The sequence below is a fragment of the Manacus candei genome, unplaced genomic scaffold (assembly GCF_025592945.1).
Source record: "Manacus candei isolate 608988 ecotype Guabito, Panama unplaced genomic scaffold, ASM2559294v1 h1tg000015l, whole genome shotgun sequence".
Classification (NCBI taxonomy): domain Eukaryota; kingdom Metazoa; phylum Chordata; class Aves; order Passeriformes; family Pipridae; genus Manacus; species Manacus candei.
In genome coordinates, this window is record NW_026138063.1 from 23471873 (window position 1) to 23498701 (window position 26829).

The window sequence follows — 26829 nt, forward strand, 5'->3', positions numbered from 1 at the left end:
GAAAAATTTCTTCCTCAAAGAACATGATAAACAACGAACTCCTTTCAATGAAAAACACTCACAGCTGGTTTCAGCTGAGCAAACAGCCACCACTTAGGACAGTTCTCACCTCGACACCAAGTCCTCTGAGGTGAACTTCTGCCTACATTTTGTCACCTGCAAGAGTGCCTGGTAGGCATGTTCACTGGGTGGCTTCAAACACCCGAGTCAGCAAGCCTGCTGCATGCCAGTCACTTAAAAAAAAAAGATTTTATTTCTAAACAGAGAGATTTGGGGACTATGGAAATTCTGAGTAGAAACTGGACATCTGAGCAACCTGGACTAGTGGAAGGTGTCCCTGCCCATGGCAGGGGGTTGGAATGAGATGGTCTTTAAGGTCCCTTCCCAGCCAAACCATTCAGTGATTCTATGATCTAAGTGTCCTTCTCAAATGCAAAGGTTAATATCAGCACATTCCAAATAAATTCACTTGTTGCATGTTCACGAGACCTTCCTAGGCCAGGCACATGGTTATAACAAGATTTTTGCAAGAAACAAACTGCACATCTGCCCGCTGTCAGGTTTTTGCAGTTTTCTTTGAATTACCCACCCACTGCCATCATTAGAGACAAGACATTTGCCTGCAAGGCCAAGCAACAGCAACCATGTCAGCTCCTCCACTGCCCTGAAGTATTCCCCGTGTTTTAACTGGGTTAGAATAAACCCTTCCACTCCTTTGGAGCAAGTATCTTGGCCAGGTGGTTACCCGTGCAAAACACCCACTGCAATACATTTGCGTACACCTATGAAAGGAGAAAATATAATCACTTTATTTTCAGTATACAGACTAAATCCCACCATAAAATCAAGATAATGAGCAAGCACACATGAATAAAACACTCTGCACTTAACCAAACCCCACTTTTGCCACGTCTGCTGAATCCATCGTTGGCCACATGGCCCTTGCAGCTCTCCAGCGTTGTTCCCCAAAGTGGCTGCAGTGCTCCCAGGAGCAATCCTCCCTCTACTTCAATTCAAAAAACGCTCCCAGTTTGTGTAAAGTGCTACATTTTCCTGTATGCCTTGAAATACTAGTTAGGTACAACACTATTTTGTCATCTCTGCTCCCAAGCTATGTCCGGTCCCCCTCCCACCCTTACATCAAAGCAACAATTACTTCTACAAGGAGGTAAAAATCAGCAAGTTGTAGCAATACAAACCCTTCAGAGGTGCAGAACGATGGCACAGTGCAACCTGCACCACGGAGAGCAAGACAGAAACACTGACGAGTTGTACCACGCACATGCACACAACCACCTCTGTAAAGCTTTCTCCACGCTGAGACTCCTTCCATGTCACACGCTCTTCACATTAAAAGAAAACCAGCCCTTCTCAAATTTAGCCCGTTTAAAGCTGCCAACAAAATTGGACTCTGTGTGCTGTCAGTGGGCATGTTATTGCTTGTAGTAAATTGAAGATCTGGACCTACACGTGAGATTGGCTTGCAAAGCAGAAAGGTCAGCAGAGGCCCCTCAGCAGTTTTAGGAACTGATCAGCTGGTTTTTCCTGCCCCCTTCACATCGGCTACAACACTGCAGTCCAAAACATGCATCGTACCATCCTCGAGAAGACAGTCCCTGTCTTCTCTGGCTCCTATTTAATACATAAGAGCACTCAGCATAGAGTGTCACAGGTAATTTTAACAAGTTCATCGTGTTCATCTTCGCTCGTTCACCTGAAAATGGGTGACCTGGGCTGTAACAGCAAAGGCCAGCAGCGCCGAATCCTCTCAAGAGCCACGTGTCACCAGAGGAGGAGCTCACAGAGCTGTCCGGCTGAACCTGGATCCAAGTGTTTCACAATCCAGTCTTTACACCTTGTGCCTCTAACTGAGTGTAAAGTTTACAACTGAGTGTCTTCAAGGAGTAATAAAGCAGCTCTTGGGATTTCTGCTAAGCCAACACTGACTCAAAGGCTCAGTACAAACTCACAGTGTCACACGGGAACACCAGCACCTTCCAGATCCCCAGCCAGTCCTCACAGCTCCCTACATCCTCTCTAAAGTTCCTTTCTTTGCTAACACACCCCAACTATAACCTTGCTTTGCAGCCTCTCCTGCTAACTATACTTTTCAAATCAAATCTGACTGCAAATGTTGCCCTTAACCTAGAGAGTATCATAAAATGGATAGATTATGTTCTGTCTACTACTGCTCCAGATGCAACGCTACCTAAAAACACACAACTAATTCTTCAGCAGCTGACCCAAACCAGCACTGCTCTCCAACAGCAAATGGGTGAGGGTGGGCTGCAGATTGCCAAGTCTCCAGGCTTTCCACACCACGAAGTGAGGTAGCAACAAGCAGCCTTTGAAACAGCATTGTCTCTGTATTTTTTCCCTAGCACTGAATCCCTTTTCCACACAGTTTAGCTTGTGAACTAGAGGCTTCTCTGGAGCAGCGGAAGAAAAGAGATGGTAAATAAATAACAAATGATAAGAACTAGGTCAATAGTTTTACAAAGTTTTCCTTTTTGGTACCAGCACTGAGCACTGCTCGTTTCCAGGTGGAGAGAAATACAAAACACTTCAGTCTCTCTGTGAGCTTAAAGTCCGAGTGACTTCTGCACAATCTGCTTGGCAATTTTGTTAAATTGTTCTCTGTCTTCCCGCCACATCTTGGAGGCGTCTACGTTGGCTCCACTTTCATCATTTGGCTCTGAAACAAGAAAGACTGAAAGGTAAGTGGGCAATGGAACAAGACCTCCTTTCTTCTTCAAGAATGCCACTCCCCCGAGGCTTTGACACACTTCTCCTCCTTGGGACTACAGAAACACCACTAAAGAACACCCAGTGATAGCTCCCAGATTCCCAAACACCTCTGATTTAACTGACCACAAGAGAAAGGATATCACAGCAAGGTCGAGTTTAGGCGAGAAACAAGTGGCAGAGGAAAAGGACTTCCTTTTGTTTGTGCTCCCAGCAGCAGAGCCCCACCAGGCACATGGCCAACACAATGGGGCACCCCCAGCGCCGTCAAGGGGTTTTAAAACCGCGTGTTGCTCCCTGCAAAATGTTCTTTCCTGGTTCTGCAGCTTCCCAGACACAAAGCCCCCACAACCAGGCCACCCAAACAGGCTCTGTCACTCACTGAGATGGCTTGTTCTATTAGAAAACAACAAAACAAACCAAGGAAACCCAGAGAATGCTTTCATTTCTGCAACATCTCTCATCTGAGGATTTCGGAGCGCTTTAGAAAGCACATGAAGTGCTGGGGTCAGGGGGGCTCCCCATTAGAAAAGAGGTGAGTGGAAACACAGGACTCATCAGGTTTGTGGGCAGCCTACAGCAGGACACTGTCCCAGGATTACACGAGGCACTGAGACAGAACACACACTGCCCATTTCCCTTCACACACTAGTCCAAACCCACTCTGGCCCAGTTCATGGCAGGTACCTCAGGCTCACATCCTTCTCAACATGAGATGGTCCACCTGTAAAAACCACTAGGTGTGCAGGTCACCCAGTCTAGCAAACTTGGGCTTATGCTACCTGCAGAGCCAGAGCTGAGAGTTGGCCAGCAGCCTGAAAGAAGCTGATGTTTTAGCCTAATTACTCCAAAGGCCATGGGAAAACAGGATGCACAGGCAGAGAATGAGACCATGTTGACTCCTGCACTTACCAGTCTAGGTAAGGCTGCACCACAAACCAAGCTCTTCGAGGCCATGGGAAGCCCAGCAAGGTACTGTTTGCCTGCAAAGCTTCCCATCAGCAGGTTACTATTCCAAAGCTAAAACAGTCCCACGTAGGAATCTGCTGCTTGCCCTTTGATCAGCTTTGCTGCTTCTAAACCCATCTATCCTTCAAACCCAATTCTAAGGGACACGGCTCTGCCCTCTTCAGGCAGTTCAGTGGCTCTGTCCACTATGTGGAAAAGGATCCATCTTTCAGGGAGCTGCACGTGACAGAGCTGATCCATGGCCCTCACTGGATTTAGGAAAAAAACATTTAAAAGGCTGCACAAAGAGTTTTTCACCCCAGGTCTCATCTCAGGAAGCCTTCCCCTGAACCAGAGATGGTAGAGTGGGGCACATTCCCAGGTCAGGAATAACAAAGAGAAATGGAGGGTGCTGGCTTCTGAATCACAGAGGCTATGGGCTCCAGCTTACTGTACTGGTTAGATCTGGTAACACTCCAGCTGCCAAAGCCAAATCCAACACTGGCTCTAATCCACAGCTTTAAGAGCTGAACGGACACCACAGCAAATACAAAGAAGCTTTTGTCCAGGAGCAGGGAACCAGCTGAGCCTCTGGAACCACCTGACCAGCGCCACCAGCTCGGTTGCTGCCAACCTGGAAGGAAAGCCTTGCTGGGAACACCTAGTTACTGATTCAGTCGCATTTTTTTTCCAATTCTTTTCAGAAAACTGGTTTATTAATAAATAAATAACAAGGCTTTAAGAACTGTGGTTGCTGTTGAGCAGCTTTACACGTGCTTTGCTCACTTAACAAAGCAAGCAGCAAGAGGCAGCTCCAGCTAACTCAGGGCCTGCTGAGAGAACAGCACTGCTCACCTGCCAGCATGCTAACAACTGACAGCAAGATCTTCTCCACGCTCTGCACGGGACTCCACCGCTCTGCGCTGCTCTCGTATCCCATGGGATCATCCCCGGGAGCATGAAGGATAGAGATGCACACTCTCCCATCTGGGTAAACTGAGCAAGAAGTATAGAGGATTGGTTGTTACTCAGTGGAAACACTTGGCTTGTCCAGATCTTTAGCCTTTGTATTGACTGAGGCCAAACCCAGTTTTAAATTTCCCCTTCCAAAGGCAAGAGGACACAAAATCCGAAAGACAAAAACCTTTAAGCAAATCTAACAAAGTCCTTCCCCAACAGAAACCTGCTGGGAGCACTCATTTAATAACCAGTGACAGGCTCCATGGGAAACATAATAGATGTAGCCTGGTGGAATAAGGCACGGATTTATGCACAGACACAGTTCCAAGTAGGTAACCAGTCCTACTTAAATGGAAGCAAATGCACTGAACACACACTGGAGTCCTCCACTGGACCATGACTGTGAAAATAATTAAGCAAAGGAGGGAAAAGTGTTATGTTAAATACGCTATAAACATAAGTGTGATAAAAAATAAAGTGTTATGCTAAAAACCATAACATAAATATATCATAAAGAATAGAACTGATCTTATTTTGAACATTACTGATATGCAATCAGAAGGATTCCCACAGCTTTTTTTTTTACCATTTTGCTTAAAGCTCAGCTGCATTAAAGCACGGGAAACAAGGAAACCTATGAATTAAAAGTTTCAGGCACCTTCCCCTCTACACCTTTAGCACAAGCAAAGTGTCTGCAACAGTACAAGCTGTCTTAACAGAGACTGGACTCTACTGACTTGGTAATAAACCAAACAAAGGTTGAAGAGGAAACACAAAGAGAATACAGTTGGAGACACTGCTCTAGCAACATGGCCTAATTCTGCAGCCTCCCAAGGAAGGACAACTTTAGCCAAGCACTTTAAGTGCTTCAATTCCTCAGGTGACCAAACCTGTGCCACTGCCAGGGAAGCAAGACAAAACAAAGCAGGAATGACCACTGGAAGCAGCTGTGCTCATTTCCAGTTCCTTCCAATCACCCAGCTATGTCTGCACAAGCCTGTGACACGTAAGCTCTGTGGAAGACTTTTATTTACATCCCCTCCTGCAGCCCCAGGCTGGGGACTGGAGCCAGTCTAGCTGTTGTTGGAAGAGGAGGAAACAGCAGGTGCTAAATCAGCACTTCTTGCAAGTTAGGAACCCACTGGCAGAAGGTGCTTCACTGTGACTCTCCTGTTTCTGTGCAGGGCCTCATTTCAAACAGCAGGAACACAGCGGCACAGTCAAGATGGCAAAGGCTGATTCCAGGAAGACATACTCATCTTCTCCCTCTCTGCTCAGGTGAGATCCCACCTGCAGTGCTGCCTCCAGCTCTGGGGACCTCAACATCAGAAGGATGTGGAGCTGCTAGAACACGTCCAAAGGTGGTCACAGAGATGCTCTGAGGGCTGGAGCCCCTCTGCTCTGGAGACAGCCTGGGAGAGCTGGGGGTGTTCAGCCTGAAGAAGAAAAGGCTCTGGGGAGGCCTTGGAGTGCCTGAAGGGGCTCCAAACTGACAGAGGGCAGGATTAGGGCAGAATTGGGATATTGGGAAGAAATTCTTTCCTGTGAGGGTGGGGAGGCCCTGGCACAGGCTGCCCAGAGAAGCTGTGGCTGTGCCTCCCTGGAAGTGTCCAATGCCAGGTTGGACAGGGCTTGGAGCAACCTGGTCTAGGGGAAGGTGTCCCTGCCCATGGCAGGGGGTTGGAATGACATGGACTTTCAGGTCCCTTCCAACAATGCCTTCCAATCCCCCCCAACAATCCTATGATCTTTCCATGTCATCGCTCAGTGCTAATGCAAGCACTGCCACTAATCACTACTTTGAAGTTGTCTTCACCAGAGCATCCAAGAAGGTCATTTTAATTTAAGAGAAGATAGCTCAGAGGTGTTTTGATTCCCCCTTCACATAACATCAACTGCAATGATGAGGGAACACAGCAGACTTTTTAAACATTTTCCTTGCAATTTCTCACAGCAGGATGAACAGGCACTGAAGGAACAGAAAAAGCAGAGCTGCAGCCTTTCTGGGTAGAATCAGCCCAGCACAACCCCAGCTGAGAAGAAAGACTCAAGTGCCTACTTCAGGTGATCTAAACTTCAGACTTACAAGACCCAGAGTTTTAAAGAACTGAGCTGACCCCCTAGTATGCTCCAGTTAACCACATGGAAGAAGCACTCATATGTAAAGCCACCTTGTAACACAGAGTCAGGCAGTTTGTGCTTCTCTGCACCCCACTCTTCCTGGCAATGCTGCACACAACGTAGCTGCCAGCAGTAAACCTCAAGGCAAGGCCACAGCAGGAGCTGCAGAGTATTGTGTGCACACGGATTTGCTCACGGAGACCAGTCCTGGCAAGAATTTTGGGTGAATTAGTCCAGCTGGAGCAAGGTGCTGATGTGGCCACACTGCTTCAAGTGCCAAATGCTGCCCTGCTGCGGACACCAGAGCTCCAGAGGTGATGCCACACTGCCTTAGGCATGTCCACACGTTTCCACCCTGTGACATGCAGGTGTGTCTTCCCCAGGAGAACAGAAAGATGTGGATTAAATGGGCAAGAACCTGCACGAGTGGTGCTTCCAGAAGGGAAGAACAGAACAACTTCACAAAATTGCAAAACTCCTTGGAATAGGACGAAATAAATCGATTCCCAGCTGAAGCTACGACTTGTGTTTTGCAAGTGTGGGAACATCAGCTGGAGAGGAAGCATTAGGCAGGAGGGCAGCATTTGCCTTTTATTGCTCCCAAGTGGCAGAGACCTAACAGCCTAGAACACAGATGCAGCCCACCAAACCTGGGTGATGACAAACAACCTTTACAGAATCCATGTTGATTCAGAAGATGTCATAAGCAATGATTTTACACAGAATTTCAAGGCTGATGCCAGAAGGCAGTGCTCCAGGCTGCAAAGGGGGGGCTTTATGGTTTTTTCATGTCCAAGGCTCAAACCTGTTAGCTGTGCTTCTTATTACTGCAATTACTTCCACTGAAGACTCTTAAGATAATATTGCTGCCATCACAGAATCGCTACGGTTGGAAAAGATCTCTGTGATCATGGAGTACAAGTGGAATCAGAATTGCAGAGCAAAGGTCAGCAAAGTCTTAATATTAAATGCCCAGCAAATGTGTCGTCTGCTTGGACAGAGCACTCTGTATTTCAGAAAGATCCCATCAGAAATGTTAAACAAACCTGTGACTTCATGCTGCCTGATGAAGCTGCACCCACACTTTGGTGAACATGAACAACTTTTCACTCATTAAAATAACACCAAACTACCTAAACACAAGGCACAGAGCAAGACTGAGCTAAAGAAGCATTTGGACAATGCTCTCAGGCACATGGTGTGATTCTTGGGGTGTCCTGCACAGGGCCAGGAGTTGGACTCAATGATTCTGATAGGTCACTTCCAACCCAGTATATTCTATGATTCTGTGACTGGAAAGAGCCTGTATTAATTCACTAAGTCTCACATCATGTATAGAAGATTCAGCTGTAGATTCAGCTTTATCCATTAGTTACAAGTATACCCAGAATTATCTTAAAGGCAGTGAATTTTTTGGAATCCTTACTGGACTGTTAAGGAGCAAAAGGTTTACGAGGAGTAATGTGATTAACAGAAAAGGACCCTAAACCAGAGAAAAACTGGACAGCTGAGTGCTGCTGCTGCATGGCCAAGGCTGGAAAGGGAGAGAACCACCCCCAGGAAGGACACCAGCTCTCCTGCTGCACAAATTTGTTTTTAAAGTGCACAAGCAACCCACTCCCCTGTGCATCCTGCTGCATCAGACTCACTGTTGGGATGGAACATCTCGCACGTGAACCTCATCTTCGGAGGACTCAACGGGTAGTCGAGTGGAAAGCTCAGGATAGCAGGGAAAACACCATACTCAAAACAGGTGTCTTCAGGACCCCTAGAAACAGGTAAAACGTTATTCGCCAGTTTTAAGCAGCTCTTTCACCCAAATTCTTGTCTAAATGAGATGTCTGAAGCTTCAGTTAGATCATCCTCTCTGGGAAACAAAGAGTTAACATGCTCTTACCCCACACCTCATAAACTTAAATCCAAATACAAGGCTTGGGAGGCAAGGGGGAAATCAAAGCCTGCACACTAAATTACTAGGAAGGTCACAACACTGTTTAATTAGCAGGGTGTGTCTGGATATAATTGGAGTATCTGGCTCCAAGGCATGTTCCAGGATTTGAGCGTCTGCACGTCAAGAGAAAGCAGAGGCAGGTGTGGGACTCCTCTGCCTTTGAAGATACTGTTATGCTGCACAAGACAGAGATGTCAAATGCTGGAGCTCAAAAATAAATTATAAGCCTCACAGAGATCCCAGCTGCCAGTCTAGAGAACAACCACACAAACATTTATCGCTGTCTGATGCAGAAAACACAGCGAGGATTTGCAAAAATAAAAACAGAGCCCTGAGACCATAATTGCCAGAGGAGATGCAGGACAACAATGTGTCTTTGCAGACTTCAGGTATTGAGTTTGTCCTCCCTCGAGTGCATGTGGAGAACAAATGGCTTCACCAGGGTTCTTGTAGAAACATTTCCTTATTGTGTTCCACATCTAGTTCAAAGTGCAGTCGAGTTGAGAACATGAAGACAACTATTTTACCCTGCCTATATAAAACACTTTTGAAAAGTGAGCAGAAAAAAAAGTTTATTGGCCATGATCTATTCAAACTTGATGAACCATCTGGAAGTTGTAACACAAACATGATTTCCCCTGACTGGAAAAATGACGAAATAAGCTTCAGCACCGAAAATCGTGGCCAGGGAAACCTCATCTATTTAGTAAAAAGCCCTTCAAACAAAGGTTCTACTGACTGGGAAATAAGGTTTAGGAATATATTCATGCCTCCCCCTCCCAATCCCCATTCCCCGTGCCAGAAAGAACATTAAAAGTTCAAGGATTCTTAACAATTAAGACAGCCATTGATAACCTAGAGAAAAAGAAAACCGAGAGCAGCAAATCCTAAAGCCTTACGAAACTCACTGTCTCAAACTTTGGGACTCAAAAGACTTGGCTGGTAGATAAACACAACAACTATGTGATTTAAACCCGAACATTGACACTGGCAGGTAAGATAAGAGAAATGCATCAATAGTCTGCAAGAATGAAAGCTAAATTGTCTCAGCCACTTTGTTCCCTTTCCGGCCTTTTCCCTAAATTTAGCTGGGATTCAATTCACATCTGAGAGTAAACTGAATGCATTTTTTCATGACCATTTTAATTCCAGCTGCATTTTAAAGGCTTATTGTTGAACTTCTGAGAGTATGTACATACAGGCATTGAAAAGCTGGTGGGTGTCTTATGTTCTGTTTTGAGAGCAAACCCACAGCCTTGAGGGCTCTTCTGTCAAATAGGCTCAAAACCCAACACACTCCATTTTCGGCCCTGCTTTTGTTTTAGCCACTCAGCGCTGCCAGGATCAACTTCAAAGAAATTATTAAAGTTAATCCAAGACAGCATTTGCAGCTACAAAACACTCAGCATTTGAACTTAACAGCATCACTTTCAGCTCAAAAAGGACATCAGCAGGGCCTGGGAGGTAAGAGCAAGGCAGCTTCTGCAATCACCCCCCTGCTCTGCAGTGATTCCACAGCTGACTTTAAGCGTGAAAATGAGAAACTCTGACCTCCACGAGCCAGCTATTACTCAGGCAAGGGGCTGAAAAGGGTGGTGGGTATCTGCCAAAATAAGAGGGAAAAGTGCCTTGACGAGGACAGCTCATGGGGATTGTTTAGTCTGGAGAAAAGGAGGCTCTGGGGGATCTTCTTGTTCTTTACAACTCCCTGACAGGAAGGTCAAGCGAAATGAGGCTCTGCTCCCAGGGAACAAGAGACAGGACAAGAGGAAACGGCCAAAAGTTGTGCAGGGGAGGTTTAGATTGGGTATCAGGGAAAATTTCTCCCCTGAAAGGGTGGCCAGGCACTGGCACAGGCTGCCCAGCACAGCGGTGGAGTCACCATCCCTGAAAGTGTTCAAAAACACGGAGATGTGGCACATGGGGACACGGTTTAGTGGTGGATTTGGCAGTGCTAGGGGAAAGGTTGGACATGATGGTCTCAGAAGTGTTTTCCAACCTTAATGATTCTGTGATTCTTAATTCTATATTCACAGCTTCAAATACTTATTCAAATGGCTTATTTGTAAAAAGATAACTGGAAAAGGCCAAACCCCACAATCATGAGATGCCCAAAATAGGAATGGAGACAAAAGTCATAAGCCTAATTAGAGCTCTAATTACCTTTCTAGACAGCTTTTTGAAAAGTTGACTTCAGTTTACATTGTTTAGTTTTCAAGCAATCTTTAGGTTAATAAAGTTCTTAACAATCGTGTGGTTTTGTGTCTTTTGGGGATAAACTGTAACAGCAACACACACTTGTACATGGCAACTGGAGAGGGCAAAACTCGGCCTTGAAATGTTAAATCCATGAAAATGAGACAGCCTGAAGGACCTCACCCAGCGCTAAGGAATTGGGCAGCATAAGGCAAACTCTCCTGAAACGCTGTTGCAAAGATCTGACTTTCAGAAATACTCCCCACCTCTGCTGTTCAGAAAGGTTTCCACGTGGTATTTTCAGCTCTTGATCTATTACACTCATTTTGGGAGCGTAAGAGCTGTTCTGTCCTCCAGACATGTCAATACAGCCTTAACATTTATATGTCTCACATTCCTCCAGCACTGCTGCTGCGGGCAAGAACACTGGAAATACAAATTATTACTTCCATTATTTAAAAAGACATTATTTTATCTCTGAGCCAAGTTCTTACATCAATCTGTGTAACATTACCCAGCCCACCTCTGAACTGATAAATGAGAGATGTCTTTTCTCTCCTAGGTCCCTGTTTTTAAATTTATTTGCCATTACGTGTGCTCTAGCTTTATATAAATTGGGTGAAGGAAAAAAGTATTCTGTTCTTTTCACTATCACGTTACTTAGATTTTGCACATCATCCGTCTGAAAATCTGAAGCCAGCTTTACTCTAATTTCCTCATCTGCACACCTCTCATTCCCAGAATCTCATACAGCACATTTGAGATTACAAAACACTGGAAGAGACCACCACAAATACAAACAAGAGGTGTAGCTTGCTTTCCAAAGGTATGCAAACACTGCTGCTAACAGGGCTTGTAAAGAGATGAAAGTAACCAAACGTGTTTAGGGTAAACATGTTTCTATTGTACCACAGCTTCAGAATTGAGCAGATCTTAAAATATAACTTGATTATGACACACACACAATACAGAAACCAAAATGAAAGCACCTCCTCCGCCTCTCATTTTACGCTGACAAAGACCTGAAGCTCAACACTCAGCACTTTAAAGGGCTTTCAAGTCTGCAAGCAGCAACTTCATTCTTCAGGAACATTATGGGAAATATGAAAAAGTACTGTCTAGGCTAAACCAAAGCTCTACTCAGCCACACAGCCTCTGCTAAGAGAAAGTACTAAGAGGCAGGAATATTCCAAGAAGTGCATTAAATCCTCTGGGATTTCCACTCCCAGCAATGCACAGCTGTCTGACCTGCAGTCTGGCACATTACAAAGCACATGTGCTGACTATGCCACTCGCAGAAAGAGAAGGCATAAGACCCTGCAGCCAAAATCTTTGGTGTCAGGCAACAACCAACCTATTTCCATGCCAAGTGTTTAATTTCAGGGGACTGAGCTACCAGGAAGCACAACCTGTTATCCCAGGAGAAATCGCTGCACATAAGCAGAGGCATTTGCCAACTCTTCCCATCAATGAGCAAACAAGCAGTGGTAATCCAAACCTCCACTTACCAAGGCCTAAAATAACTCAGAGACTCCTGCTTGCCATACAGCAGGATCACCCACACAGCTTGTGTGGAACAGGGGATTCGCTGCAGCCCGGGATGCTTTTGTATTGGTTGTGTGCCTGAGCCCAAGAGACAGAAACCTTGTTTTTCATCCCTAGACAATACACTCCCAGCAAACCCAGCTAGGAAAACTCTGCCACCCACGCCAGCTGAGAATCTCACCAGTCAGCACTGGTGGTTGCAGGGAAAACCTGCCCAGAGCCCAGTGGGGACAGAGTGAGTGGGGCCACGGCCAAAACCTGCTGCCCTGAGTCCTCCAGGACCCCCCAGCCCTGGTTGAAGGAAAGGAAATCACCAATTCTTACCAAAGGAATCCTGAAATACAGAGCTGGGATCTACCCCAATAACAGACCATCAGATTCAAGATGAACTTAGTGGTTTAAAGCTTCTTCCTCCTCTAATTGTGTAGCATTTGCATAAACTGTCACATGTGAGTGACAAAGGTCTGTTTTCTTCTCCTCTGCCATTTTAGAACTTTATTTTGTAAAAAACACAAGTTATTCCATGTACTCAAAGTTCCCAAAAGTACAGCATGACTAAGAGTACAAGAAAGAGGTAAGACAACTCCTAAGACACTGGTCAGGAAGATTTTGTCTTTTCATGGCTAATTTTGCTACCAACAACCATACCCATCAGCTGGGGAGTGGAAGGGACAGAACACAGCTTTTTAAAGGACTCTTTGCCACCCCCAAAACACAACAGGTTTTTCAGAGCTATTCACCAAAAGAAGAGCTTTCTATACAGAACCACTGCACTCAACTCTTCACAGCACCAACCTATTCATGAAGTTTAAAGAATTACAAAAGATTTTTTTACTTAACTACGAATAGTTTTTCAGATCAAAACCTTTCAATTTTTCTAGAAAAAAGACTGGATAGTAAGTAAACTAATTCTAGACATTGATTTTTTTTTTCTCCTGTCACTAATAATCTGTGTATTTTGCTCCACTTAAAATCTGCCCTGCATCTGCAGTTAAACAATGTCCCAACAGCTCTGTGATCTACAAGCAATTTGTTGTTTCCTACAGTGTTTGTAAATGTAACACACAGTCAAGGGAGCCCAAATGAGGATCCCTGAAAAATCTGCAAGCTTATTATTATGACACCTGTACAACAAGTGATCACAAGTTGTACACTTCACCAATGCTGTCTCTATCATCCTGGTTAAAATCCAAATATAACTCCCTGTTTAGGTAAGAGAAGGAATTCCCAGCCAAGGCAGGCCAAGGCTGATGTCATACAGAACTGATAGTAATTTTTTTACATTCTTGGTCTCCTAGAAGCTAATCACAGCATGCAACTGCTGATTTCAGACACAAAACAATATTAACTCACATGATCAGGGCTTCCCATTCGAAGAAGTTCTCTTCATTCATGGGACCTGTGAAACAAAACAGAGCAATGCTCAGTGCCACCTGGACACAAGGTTACAGCTCCAGAGGGCACAAACCCCCCTCGGCTCCTCACCTGCCACGATCCCTTCAGGGGGGTTCAGGGTCAGCTCTGTGAAAACAGAAACACAAGGAAGGTTAAGGTGACCTGTGAGCCTGAGCATTTTGGGTGGTGTTTGCTTTGGCCACAGCTTAGCACAGAGGCCCCACCACCAAACACCTTTGGAGAACAGCTTGGGGATACCATGGGAGGAATCTCCTGGCCATGCTTCACTGAGCAAAACTTCACATCCAGGAGACCCAGGATCCCACAGCTGACAATTTAACTGCTACATGCAAGACAAGTTTTATAGACAAAATTATCTGGCACTTTGGGTTTCTTCAGCCTCCCAGAATTAATCTTCGAATCACAGAATTGTTTAGGTTGAAAAAGACCTCCAGGGTCATCGAGTCCACTATCTTCCCAGGGGCAACAATTTAAAAATGAGAGGGAAAACAAAAACTCTCCACAGAGCCTGAGAAACACCCCCCTCTGGGACCTCTGTGGTATCTGCAAGTACAAACTCAACAGCCTACAAAGAGGCTGTATTACTGTGACCTCTGTGCACCCATTCAGGTTTGATGCACTTCAGTACAAAACCCAGAATGACACAAAAGCAGGAGAAGCAGAGACATTCATACAATAACCTCCGGCATCAGCCCCCCATTTCAAGCCTGGTGAAGCCCAGTAACACCATGTGCTGATAAAAGAGCAACCAGGTTTTCTCCTGCCTAGTGGAATGACCATCAACTTCCAGTTTCTGATGTCCTGCAGGGTGGCAGCAGCAGGGGAGGCACAGTTCAGCTGCACACAGGCAACCAGTGGCCTGCAGTCCCGGGGGTTCAACACCAGCCCCACAGTGCTGGTGGGTCAGCCAGTGGGACTGGTGGCAGGAGGTGACACTCCCAGCTGCTTTCCCAGCACACTGTTTCCTAACCAATGGTCTGTGGAGCACCAGTAGCCAGTAACATAGAACACAGCCACAAGAACCACCATGCTCATTCCCACGCAGGAACATGGACCCAGGCAACATGGGAAGTCACAAACCAACAAATGAAATGATTGACCTAATTTCTGTTAGGCTGTAGGTGAAAACTGCTGCATGGAACAGATTTCTGTCTTAGAACAGCTCCTTTACTGTAGGGTTCAAAGATGTGCCAAGATGCATTGACAGGAGAGACCGTGAAACTCTCCTGTTCCCTCAGGTTGCCCTTAACCTTGGCACAGCCCTCTCTGAAGTTCCAAAGCCCAGAAGCCCCAGACTGAAACTCAGCCTTACGGTTTCCCACAATGTCCTGACATTCAGGGACAGGTTTTTCCAGCTTCACAGTGGGTCTCCAGCAGTTTTTATTGTTGATGCTTTTAGACAGAAAGAGGGAGATGTCAAACCCAGGAGCTCCCGGAATCATTTTGCTCCATCTTGTGGCTCTCTCTAAGAAAATCCCTCTGATGTTTCCCATGATTTCCCTGGAAAAGCCAGCAGCACCTGTGTATCCCCTGGGGTGGCAGCCAAGCAGAGGTGTGCCATACAGCTCTCCATTCCAACGAAAACCAGGGCAGTGGGCCAAAACCCACAGAGCAAAGGGTCTTCATGAGATCACAGGTTCAATTCTCCACTTCCTTGCTCAGCTCTCCCCTTGGAGAAAGAGGTTTCCATTCTTAAGGATCAGGCAAAGTGAGAACTGGGCAGTCAGGGGCACAAGAGGTTTGATTTTGAGTGGCTGCTGCTACACCTGGTCATTGAGAAAGGAAAAACCTCTTTTCCACAGGAATGGTCACATCCTACCCAGTGATTTCTCTAAAGCTGTTCAAGGGGAAACTCCAAGCACAGTTTTTGGAGCTGCACAGTATGAACTGCTGGGATCTGACACAGCATCAGCTGCTTCAGGCTCACCAGACCCTCCAAAAATGGAATGTTAGGGGGTAGTTTTTCCAATTATTTATACATGAGCAGCAAAAAGCAGTGAAAGGCTAAAACAAATGCTCAGATCAAAAGCAGAATGACTTTGACAGACCAGCTAGGCCAAACAGTCTCCCTCAGCGAAGAGATTTTCTCTAATATCCAATCCAAACCTCCCCTGGTGCTACGTGACGTTGTTACCTGGGAGCAGAGCCTGACTCCCACCTGGCTCCCCCCTCCTGTCAGGGAGTTGTAGAGAGCCAGAAGGTCCCCCTTGAGCCTCCTTTTCTCCAGGCTGAGCCCCCCCGGCTCCCTCAGCCACTCCTGATGAGAGTTGTGCTCCAGACCCTTTCCCAGTTCCATTACCCTTCTTTGGATAGCAAGGAGCTGAGCCCTCTGCCCAGGCTAAGCATGGACAGTATCCAACAGAAGGCACTGACAGGGAAAATACAGATCCTGAAGCTACACCTACTACTGTAGAGAGGCAGCTTGCCCAAACTTGATGCAGCAGCTAGCTCTTTGGGGCAGGCAAAGAAGAGTTTGGGTTGGAAGGACCTCAACACTCATCAAGTTCCATCCCCTGGGATGGGCAGGGATGTACCACCTGGAGCCAAGGATGCATGTTAGGAGGAGTCATCCCCCCTGCATCCAGCGCTGTAATAAAGTAAAACCTGCTTCTAATACTACAACTGGTGTTAAGGAGTTTTATTCCTTAACTGTAGGAATAAAACTCCTACAGAGTATGCACACGAGCAGAAATGTCCCACTAAGAGGTTCCGAGAGGTTGCTGAGGATGACCTAATTTGCAAAAAAGAATAAACCAGCAAGCCAAGAAAGGAATCAGCTTTGAAAGAGATAAAGGGGAAAGCCAGGAAAGTTGTTGCTTGTAAGCTCAAAACAGCTGACACTACAGAACTGTGATGCTTCTATTGGGAACGAGGGGCAGATCTGGTGCACAATCAACACCTTTCATTTCACTGCTCTTTGTGGAGTCATTATCAGCCAATTCCACCCGGGAGACTGTTCTCAGGAAAACTGAAAACACACCTTCTTGTTAAAGGTCTTAATAAAGAGTCTGATCACATCTTGATAAGAGAAGTTCAACAGTATGTTTTTTTTCTAAAAGCTGCACCTAATTTAGGTACCTCCAAGGGGATTAAAAACCCGGGACTCGGGAAACATTAAGGGCGTGCTCACTGCCCTATCTGAAAGCATCTGGACTGAGACACTTGAAAAGGGCCAGTTTTCTTCTGGCTCCACAGAACTCTTCCCAAGCAATAAGGATGGGAGGCACTCACTGAAGCGCTGCCAGGTTCAGAAGATGTATAATTCCCGTGAATTCTCAAATCTCACAACATAAATCTCGTATTTTTAACCCGACAGCACTCCCAAAGATACCTGTTGGCATTACAATCTACTGCTCTATTGCCTGTTTGTACCAGGAAGGAAATACAGGGCATACAACCAGGCACAATAGTTCTCAGGTCTCTAGAGATCTGACCTAATTCTTCCAAAGTAACCCACTTTAGATTTGAAATTTCAGCCAGTGTAAGATATCTTCAAGATCCTGCAGCCAGGAAGCAGTAAACTTTCCATCTCTTTAACTCTCGTAAATACAAGCTGCTACTGAGAGACTAATATCAGGCCTTAATACTATTACACATCTAGAATTAACAACAGACTCTATAAAAATAACAGACAAAACCCAACAGACTCCAATAAAAATAATGCCCTTTTTTATATCTGATTTTTTGGAAAGCTTTAGCCAAATCAGTTCTGGCAGAGTAGATAATAAATATGAGGCAGAAAAAAGCCAAACATGCAAACAAAGATCTAAATGAGGACAAAAAAATGAATCCACATGATGTGGCTGTCCACACCCACCATCCCTTTCTTTTTCTAAAGGAAAGAAAACCAGAGCAATTTCACAGCCTCTCACAAAATGGAATAATGTATTTGGGCTCTGACAGGTAGAAACTCCTCACAGTGTCAAGCATTTTTCACATAAAGCAACAATAAATACATATTATATAAAGATTTAAGCGTGTGCACACACGCACAGAGAAAATCAAAGACCAAAACTGAAAAAGAAAAGGAAAGAATTGGAAGTCTGGCAAGCAAAATACATCCCCCAGCAAGGGACTGACTGCCAAACACCTCTGTCATGACTAGAAATAACTGAAGAGGAGAGAGAGAAAGGAGAAAGAGGGAAGGTAAAAGATTGTGTTCACCAATTTCTACAAAGACTGAAAACCACCTTCATGTTCACATTCACCCAGTGCCTGCATCCACACCAGCAACTCACATCACTGGGGGAGAATGGAAAGTTCACACAAAGCTAAACCTCAGACTACAGCTCAGTCCCAAGGCAGGGCTTGCTCTTTTTCTGCAAAAAGGGGCAGCAGAACTGCTCACGACCAGGAACTGTTTCTGTTCTTCAAAATAACTTTTGCTGAAAATCTGCACAGGGCGTGACAGCTTCTGAAGAGCTACGACTCACTGCCAGCCTTTTGTGAAACACTGGGGGGAGGGGTTTGAGCCAGCCTTGATTCTGGGGTCTGTAGCAGGGTTTGAGGTGCTCAAGGAAAGTAACAACCCAGAAAAGGCACGGGCAGCACAGGAAAATCCAGGCAGCAACAGACACCAGAACGTCTGGATAACTGCACTGCTGCAACTTGGGTTTCTAGAATTCAAAGCACTATGCAGTCAGTCACATTAATTTTTCACAATACTGTATTGGAGGTGGGAAAGTGTTTCTAAAGGCAGATCACAGATCAAACATTATCTCAGTTCATGACTAGTGTTACCCTGGGAAACCAGGCAGAGAAGATTCACCTCATGTCTGTCTGTGGCATTAAGTAATTTTTCTGATGCCCTTTATTATAATTTTTTTCCTAAAGATTTCATTCATACAAGACACTCCAGTCAGATCTCTGAGTCTCTCTCAACAACAAAGGATCAAAAATGCTTTTTGGGACTGAGGGGATTGATGCAAGAGAACAGACAGAAGCAGAGCCAAGTCTGTCTGTGGTTGTTTTTCAGGTCAGTGCCTCTGGATCACAAGGGAAAATGCAGATTTCTAGGACACACAGGCTTCGCTCAGACACCCACGGGGCTTGCCCACCACTCCCAGCTGTCAGTGTCACCCCCTGAGTGGGGGGAGCCTGGCCCCCCAAACCCCTGTGTGACAGCTCAGCTTACAGACCTGTGCTCTGGGAACAGGCATGCTGTTGGCAGGGAACGTGTGCCTATAAATACTCTGTTTTACTCAGGCTGGAATCTTCCCCTAAACCATGGCAGAGAGAGAAACAACTGCCCGTCCCTGGACAGCCTGGGGAGTGCAGTAAGTGACCTTCCCTAGAGCAGGAGAACAGTTCTTAAAGCCCAGCTCCCTCCTTCCCCACCAAACACTTTGTTTCTGCATTTTAATTCCTTTCCATAATAAATAAAAGGCAGAGCATCAGAGCCCAAAAGCAAGGAGTTAAACAAACAAATATTTCTTGCCAACAGAAGGCACCTTCGGACACCTCTCAAGCTCACCAGGGAGCAGATGATTCATCCCAGGAGAAGTGGGATTCCCAGGGGGACCCAGTCCCTGCTCCCTGTGGGGGGCTGGTCTGGATCACTGCTTTCCACCTCCTGCAAGTCACATCTCACGCTGATTTTTAAACAAACAAGCAAGTCTATGTCCTTGATCACTACATTCGAGTTTAAATGCTCTTACTAACCACTTCTGTTAAGGACAACATCCCAGAATTGTTTGGGTTGGAAGAAACTGTAAAGATCATCTCGTTCCAAACCCCAGCCATGGGCAGGGACACCTTCCACTACACCAGGTTGTTCCAAGCCCCGTCCAACCTGGCTTTGCACACTTCCAGGGATGAGGCAGCCACAACTAGAACGTATCTATCCTGGCAAACACCTCTAATGATCTTTGAGATAAGGAAGCTCTGCAACAGAGACTTTCCACATCCGGAAAATCTTAACAGGGAAGAGCATGAAAGTAACTGGCCACTTGCCCAGGGTTGCCAGCCTCGCCCATGACTAAGCTCCTGGAGCCGCGGAGTGCCCGATGTGTCACCCGCACACCGCCCGCCCCCCGTGCCCCGGGGCACGGGCTGTGTCCCGCCTGCGAGAGGGGGCCGCGGTGCCGGGCGTGCCCCCCTTCGCCACAGCTGCTCCCCAAAGCCCGCGGTGCCCCGTGCTCGGTACCGCTCACCCCCCCGCCCCGGGGGCTCCGGACGGACGCGGGGAGGGCCCTGCAGCCGGTGGGGCAGGGGCAGGAAGGCCCGCGGCCTGGCCTGGCCTGCCCCGCCACCGCCCCGCGGGCCCTCCCGGGCTGCGGGAAGGATCCCGGCAGGAGGGGCAGCGCGGGAAACCCAGGGAGCGCGACTCACGCTTGTACTCGGCCATGAGCCGCTTCAGCGCCGTCCCCGCCATGGCGCGGCCCCGCCGCCGCTTCCGGGTGCGCGGCCAGAGCGCCCGGGGGTGGGGACGGGGGGAGGCGCTCTATCCCGCCGCCCGCGCCTCTATGGTAGCGCCCAGTCCTCCAGCCGGCGCCGCGCGTGCCCAGGGAGGCACCGGGAATTCCCGCTCCCGCGGGCGAGCCGGGGGGGAAGCGGCGGGAACGCGGCAGCTCCTGCGCCAGGGGGGGGAGAGAGGGCGATACGCAAAATGCTGCATTGTGCGGCAACCCCCCCCGCGGAGCGGGGTCTGTGCAGCAACGCCGCCCCCTCCCAGGGGGATTTTGTGGAAGTGGTGCCTGGAGCGGCTCCCGCGCGTGCCCTTCCAGCCAGGACGGGGCCACGGAGAGCACGAGGCGGGAGCCCGAGCCCCAGGCTGGATTGATTCACCGCGTGCAACAGCAAGGGGCGACACATCAACGTACAAATCCAGGAGCAGACAAATCCGGGATCCGCGGGATGTCCCACCCCAGCCCGCCAACAGGAACACGAAAAAGGAAACGGGGGCCCTCCCAGCGAGATTCCTACAAGCGGGAGCAGATCTAACGTGGCCAAATGGAAAGAGAAAAGGCTGGTATGAATCCCATGGAGCAGCAGGACGGCCTGAGTTAAAATTCCCCTGGAACGGGCTCCACGCAGCCCAAACCACCACACAAATCATTAAACTTCGAAAGGTTAGGGAGACAGGAGAGCAGGTGATTATTTTGAAGACGCCTCTCTCCTCGCTCACCCGCTTTTCTGCACGGTTTTGTGACATTGAAAAGTGCTTCCCACCCACCCCCCTCCCATTTATCAAGTTTATCTGCCAAAAACAAGTACTGAAAAGAAACCTGAGGCTGCAGACTTCTAGTACCCAGGGTGAAACAGAATTGAAATTAAGAGAGCAGGAGAAAGGGACAGGAGCTGCCTGGCACTCAGCAAACGACTGGAATTTCAGCAACGGGATTTTTATAAGCTTCTACAGCAAAAAACACCACTGCTCTGTTGCGAGCATTGGTTTTGGACCAACTGCCCTGCCACCTCCAGTTCTGCAATAATTCAGGACAAAAAAAAAAATCTCATTTCTGCATAAAAAAAGTATATTTTGGACACCTTTATCCTAACATGACAAAACACATGTAAACCTTCAGTATTTGAACTCTTTTGTAAGTATTGTCTCGTGTTCCAGCCCGTGCCGAGGGCTCAGTGCTGCCCAAGGGACCGACTGCGTTTGCAACACAAGCTAAGAACTTAAAACCAGTATCTCTGTTCCTCCTCTTGGGTGCCTCCTAAAAGTAAACTTTCATGCTCAAAACTAGCATGAAAATACACTGATTTACATAATTTGAGCTAAACAGAGGCACAAGACTGAACAGAGCCAGGAATGAACGCTCCATGTCCCAACACATGGATGAATGTCCAGGCTATAGGTTTAAAGAAAGAAAAAAAAAATATAGTAAAAACAATTAAAAAAAAGAATAACAGCAGAGAGAATACGCATGACTTAATCTGAACTTAAATCAAGCTGGCCCAATTCAAATGCTGATCCATCCCTGCAGATACTGTTTTGACTTGTGCATGCAGAATGTCAAAGACAACAAGCAACTTTGGTAAACGTCCTCTGAAGTTCTGAGGAGCCCCGTGTGATTGGAATGCTCATTTGTTCACTGTTAAAATAGCAAATTCGAGGACAGATGAGAGAGTCAGGTGAGGTGAGGATCCTGAAACTCCTCTTTCTCCAAAGGACAGCGTGTCTTAGCACCCTCCACCTGTCTGCTGCTGGAACACATCGATCGTGTCTTCATCTTCCATCTCTAACTGTGGGAGTAACACAGGAATTATTTTAACATTTTAAAAATATGGAAATTATAAGTAACACAGAAAATTTGAAAGACACACGATGACAAAAACACTTGGTTTCTGCTCCTAACCAGCAACAGAGCACTTCAGGGATAACTTAATTAATTAACACATGAAACACTTTCCCTCAGTCAACCTGAACAAAATACTTGGAACATGCTAAACTCAGAGCAACTATTTCAGGATCATTTTGATTTCAAGCCCCTTTAATCATCACACAGACATCAGAATATCTGTGTAGCAATTTGCAGTAAGAGTGTTTTTCATACCTACGCAGGTGTTTCTGCTTCCTTAATTGGCTGTCCATCAAACCAGAATATAATCTGCCTCATTGACAAGCCCTGCGAGTTCAAAGTAATTAACATGAGAAACTACGCTTGTGTTTCCAAATCCAAACTAAGTATTCATGGATTTACTGTCAGAACAAATGTTAACAAAATTAACACTCAAAAGACAAGGAGGAATGGATTCAAACTGACAGAGAGTAGGCTTAGGTTAGATATTAGGAAGTTCTTCCCTGTGAGGGTGGTGAGGCACAGGTACAGGCTGCCCAGAGAAGCTGTGGCTGCCCCATCCCTGGAAGCATTCAAGGCCAGGTTGGACAGGGCTTAAAACAACCTGGGATAGTGGAAGGTGTCTCTGCCCATGGCAGGGGTTTGGAACGAGATGGGCTTTAAGGTCCCTTCCCACCCAAACCATCCTGTGGTTCTATGATTTAAATTTAATCATCAGGACAAATACAAGGGCATATCTGTCTCCTTGTCTACACTGAGGAAGGCTGAATGTTGGTAAGTTTATATTGCCCTTAAAACCTGAGTTAACACTCAACTGAAACCTGTTTTGACAGTGTTTAATCACACGAGGAAGTCTTTATTCCCTGTCAGTCCCTGAGGGATTGAGCACTGCTCTGCCCTCTCAAATCCTTGGAAATCCCTGTGTGATTCACCTTTCTGTCACACACAGAGCCAAAGGAATACTAAAATTCCATGCACCTCTGCAAAACCCCAAGTATTCACCTCTCCTTCCCAAACAGAGAGAGGCACAGAACAGAGCAGCATGTAAAGTTTGAGTAAGTGAAGAAAGCATCCTGCTAGTAACAGATGAGGGGAAACACTGGCAAACTCCTCTTCCAAAGCCATTTACATCCCCACCTTCTGCTCTGTGTAAAGCAGAGGCATTGAGGGCTCTAGGCTCAGGAACTGGGATGGTGGGGCTACATCCCTTTCCAGTTTAGGAAGGCACCAAGGAACAGCCTCTGACACGGAGCAGCCAACAAACACCTGCAAACACAGCAGTCCCAACTGCACTGGGCAGTGGGAGGGACAGGGGAAGGGAGAAGGAAAAAGCCTATGAGGAAGCTGTGGGATGGAAGAATTTATTTTGTGCCATTTTCCAAATAGAAAATGCACTCAAAGTTGATGAAGTTTTCAGAGATAACAGGACTGAGGATTAGCGAATTGTCTCAGGGCCAGGATCAGAACTGGAGGAATTCTGGTAGCGCTGCCACGGGACATCAGGGAAAACACATGAAGAGCTAGAGGAAACATCCACTCACTGAGAACTGCACACCGAGAAGCTGCCAGCATCCCAACCCCTCGCTCTCCCGCACGCCTGGATAGGCTCACTCCGCCGCACCGGCACGCTCCAGGCTCCGGGCAGGGAAGCAGCGAGGGGACCCTTGCCCGGGGGGCGCGGGGTCGGTGCCTTCATGGGCTTGCCCAGCGGGGCGAGCCGCTTCATTCTGAACTGCACCACGGAGCCGCGCTGCCCCGCAACTTTCAGGCTGATCTACTCGTTCTCTCTTTTCACGCCTTCCCGGACGGAACACGGCAGGGCGCGCCGGGTTCAGAGCTCGGCCGGGAGAGTCGCAGGGTCCCTGCGGAGACCGGCCCGCCTGCGCCTCCCCGCGGCTCGCCCGCAGTCTTGTCCCGCTAGCCCAGCGGGCAGGGCGGGGCCCGGGACGGGGCAGGGCAGGGCGGGGCCCGGGACGGGGCAGGGCAGGGCGGGGCCCGGGGCGGGGCCCGGGACGGGGCAGGGCAGGGCGGGGCCCGGGACGGGGCAGGGCAGGGCGGGGCCCGGTACGCGGCGGAGCGGCCGCTCCTCCCGCTCCCCTGCCCCGCTCCGCCCGCGCCTCCCCCGGGGCTTCTCCTCCGACATGGTGGGGGGGCCACGCCCCCTCCAGCCGCCCGCGACAGCCACGCCCCCTCCAGCCGCCTGCCACAGCGCGCGCCTCGGCCACGCCCCCGCCCCGCCCGCCCGGCTCCGCCCCTGGGTCACGTGAGCAGGAGCGGTCACCGGGGCCTGTCCTGGCGGCCGCTCCCCAAAGTGCGTCACGAGGGGCGGGGCAAAGGGGGCGTGACCGAGACTGTACCGGAGCTTCCCGGCGGGGCCGCAAGGGGGCGCTGTGCGGGACCGGCACGGGATACCCGGGCGGGGCCTTGGGAGCACTGCCCGGGGCAGCCGCGAGACACCTCCGGGAATGACACCTCTGGGAATGACACCGCCGGGAATGACACCTCCGGGAATGCCCCTTCCCGGCCGCACGGCACCGCTGGGAGTGCAGAACACAGGAGTACGAGCCTTCCAACCCCAAAGCACAGCCCGCCCGCGGTCTCCAGGCCGGCCCAGCCCAGACCGGCCCTGCCCAGCGGCACGGGCGAAGAGGCGGCAGGGATGTTGGCGCTGCTGCGGGAGCCCCTGCAGGGAGGGACCGGAACAGCTCTGGGCTTCTTCAGAGGAGACCCCCTAAATACGAGGCCCAGCCAGGCTGGGGCCGCTTCTACCAAGGGCAATACAGGCAGGTGCCCTTTGGCCAGGGCTGTGCCAGGGCTGTGCCAGCCCCAGGGATCCAGTGCCTCCCCAGGGATTCCAGCCCTCCAGAGCACAGGGGTGTGCGGGGCCAGGAGACGAGAAGAGGATCTGCCCCAAGCCTCCATCTCGGCCTGTTTCCCTGCCCTGACCTTCAGAAAAGCACACACTGGCCCCTTTGGGATCTCCTCAAGGAGTCGCAGTGGACTTTCCCTTAACCTTTCTTCTTCTCTTCTGGACTGCATCCCCATGGGGATGAGCAAAGCAGCACCGAAGCAACTAGGAAAAGCCCCTCTCCCCTAGTTCCAATATCTATATTCCTCCCCCTCTGGTGGTTCTTCAGCCACAGCCCACCTTCTCTGATGGCCGCATCCTTCCCTCTCCCACAGCTCCCACTCCCCCAGTCCTGCAGCAAGGAGCAGATGAGCAGAAGAAACCAGCTGAAGCTCGTGTAGGAATAACATGGGTTTTTTAATTCACGGGGCCCACAGAGGCTCCGGTTCAAAGGGGATGAAGGGGAGGCGGCGCACGTAGTCCCCCGAGGCCAGCTCTTCCTCCCGCACCCTGTGCAGCCGCTCTTCCAATTCCCTCCGCACACGGCGCGGGGGCACGGGGGGACTCTGCTCCCTATCCCCGTCGGAGAATCGCCGGCGACGGCGACCTCCAGGACCCCGCGGCTGCTGCTGCTGCTGCTGCTCCTCCTCCTGCCGCCGCTGCCGCTCCTGCCGCCAGCGCAGCACGAAGGGATGGAGCTGGCGACGGCGGCGACGTGGGGCCACCCCAGCAGGGTTGTCCTGCCCCTGCAGCGGGCGGATGGCCCCGATGGGCTCCCGGCACAGCGGGCAGGTGGCAGCGGCCCGGCCCTGGATGCAGGCATGGCAGAAGATGTGCCCGCAGGGCTCCACGGCAGCAGGGCTCTCCAGGGCACCCAGGCAGATCAGGCAGCTCCTGTCGGCTCCTGGTGCTGCTGCCTCATGCCTGGCCTCCTCCATTGCTCCTCCTACCCTTGAGTCTTCGCAGCTGCTGCTGGCACTTGGTGGGTGCTGCTGGAAGGACTCAAAGGCTTGGCTTCTGCTGGCGGCACTCGGAGCCCCCTCGTCCACTGCGGGACTCGGAGGCTCCTTGGCCGCTGGTGGCACTCCGAGGCTCCTCAGTCCCTGTCAAGACTCAGAGGCTCCTCAGTCGCTGTGTACTCACTGTGGCTCCTTGGCCACTGGCGGCTCACAGTCTGGCGTGCTCTGGCAGTACTCGACGGCTCGGGTGCTGCCCGCAGACCTCGTCTGTGTGCTGCTGGCAGTGCCCAGCACTGCCTTTTCCAGTTACCCGCTGCAGGTGATGTCATAGGGGGATTGTGACTCTGGTGACATCCCAGAGCTCCCAGGGGCACACTCAGGGCAGAGCCACGACCTCCCCTGTCCACACAGACAGAGCCTGTGACACAAAGCCCACCTGGCAGCGGGCTGCACACCTCAGTGCTTGCCCAGCTCCCTTCCAGGGCTGTCCTCTTTCTCCAAACCCATGACAAATGTCTGGGTGCTTCATTTCTTGGCCCCAGTGAGCATTTTCCTCTTCCAATACAGCAGCTCTGGAACACAAGGCAGCATATGTTGCATTGTTTCCTCTTCTTCCCCTTTTCCTGAAGATACCATTGGAGCACGACACACTGACACCACTTCTCCTAATAATTTTGTGCCCTCTGCAGAGTCACTGAGGTTGCTCAGTGGAGAATCTCCAGTGCCAGGCACCTACAGGGCCCCACTGCTGCTGCCACCACCACTCTGTTTTGAATTAAATGGAAGAGGCTCTTAGGATTGCCGGCCAACCAAGCACAGTTATCCTGCACCTGCAGCTGGGAGGCCAGTGCTCACAGCTCTGTCTTTCACAGAGATTTCATCTCTTCAAGG

The 26829-nt window shown here is 49.0% G+C and overlaps 1 protein-coding gene across 1 annotated transcript; it reads right to left on the reverse strand.

Moving 5' to 3' along the window:
- Positions 1–787: 787 nt before the first annotated feature.
- On the reverse strand, positions 788–20303 carry UBE2G2 (ubiquitin conjugating enzyme E2 G2). Its single transcript, XM_051782504.1, has 6 exons — positions 20213–20303; positions 13952–13987; positions 13820–13865; positions 8424–8542; positions 4549–4689; positions 788–2695 (listed from the first exon to the last, which is right to left on the reverse strand). Exons 1-6 carry the CDS (start codon positions 20253–20255, stop codon positions 2583–2585), a joined length of 498 nt encoding a protein of 165 aa, XP_051638464.1. The 5' UTR covers positions 20256–20303; the 3' UTR covers positions 788–2582.
- Between the last annotated feature and the right edge of the window lie 6526 nt (positions 20304–26829).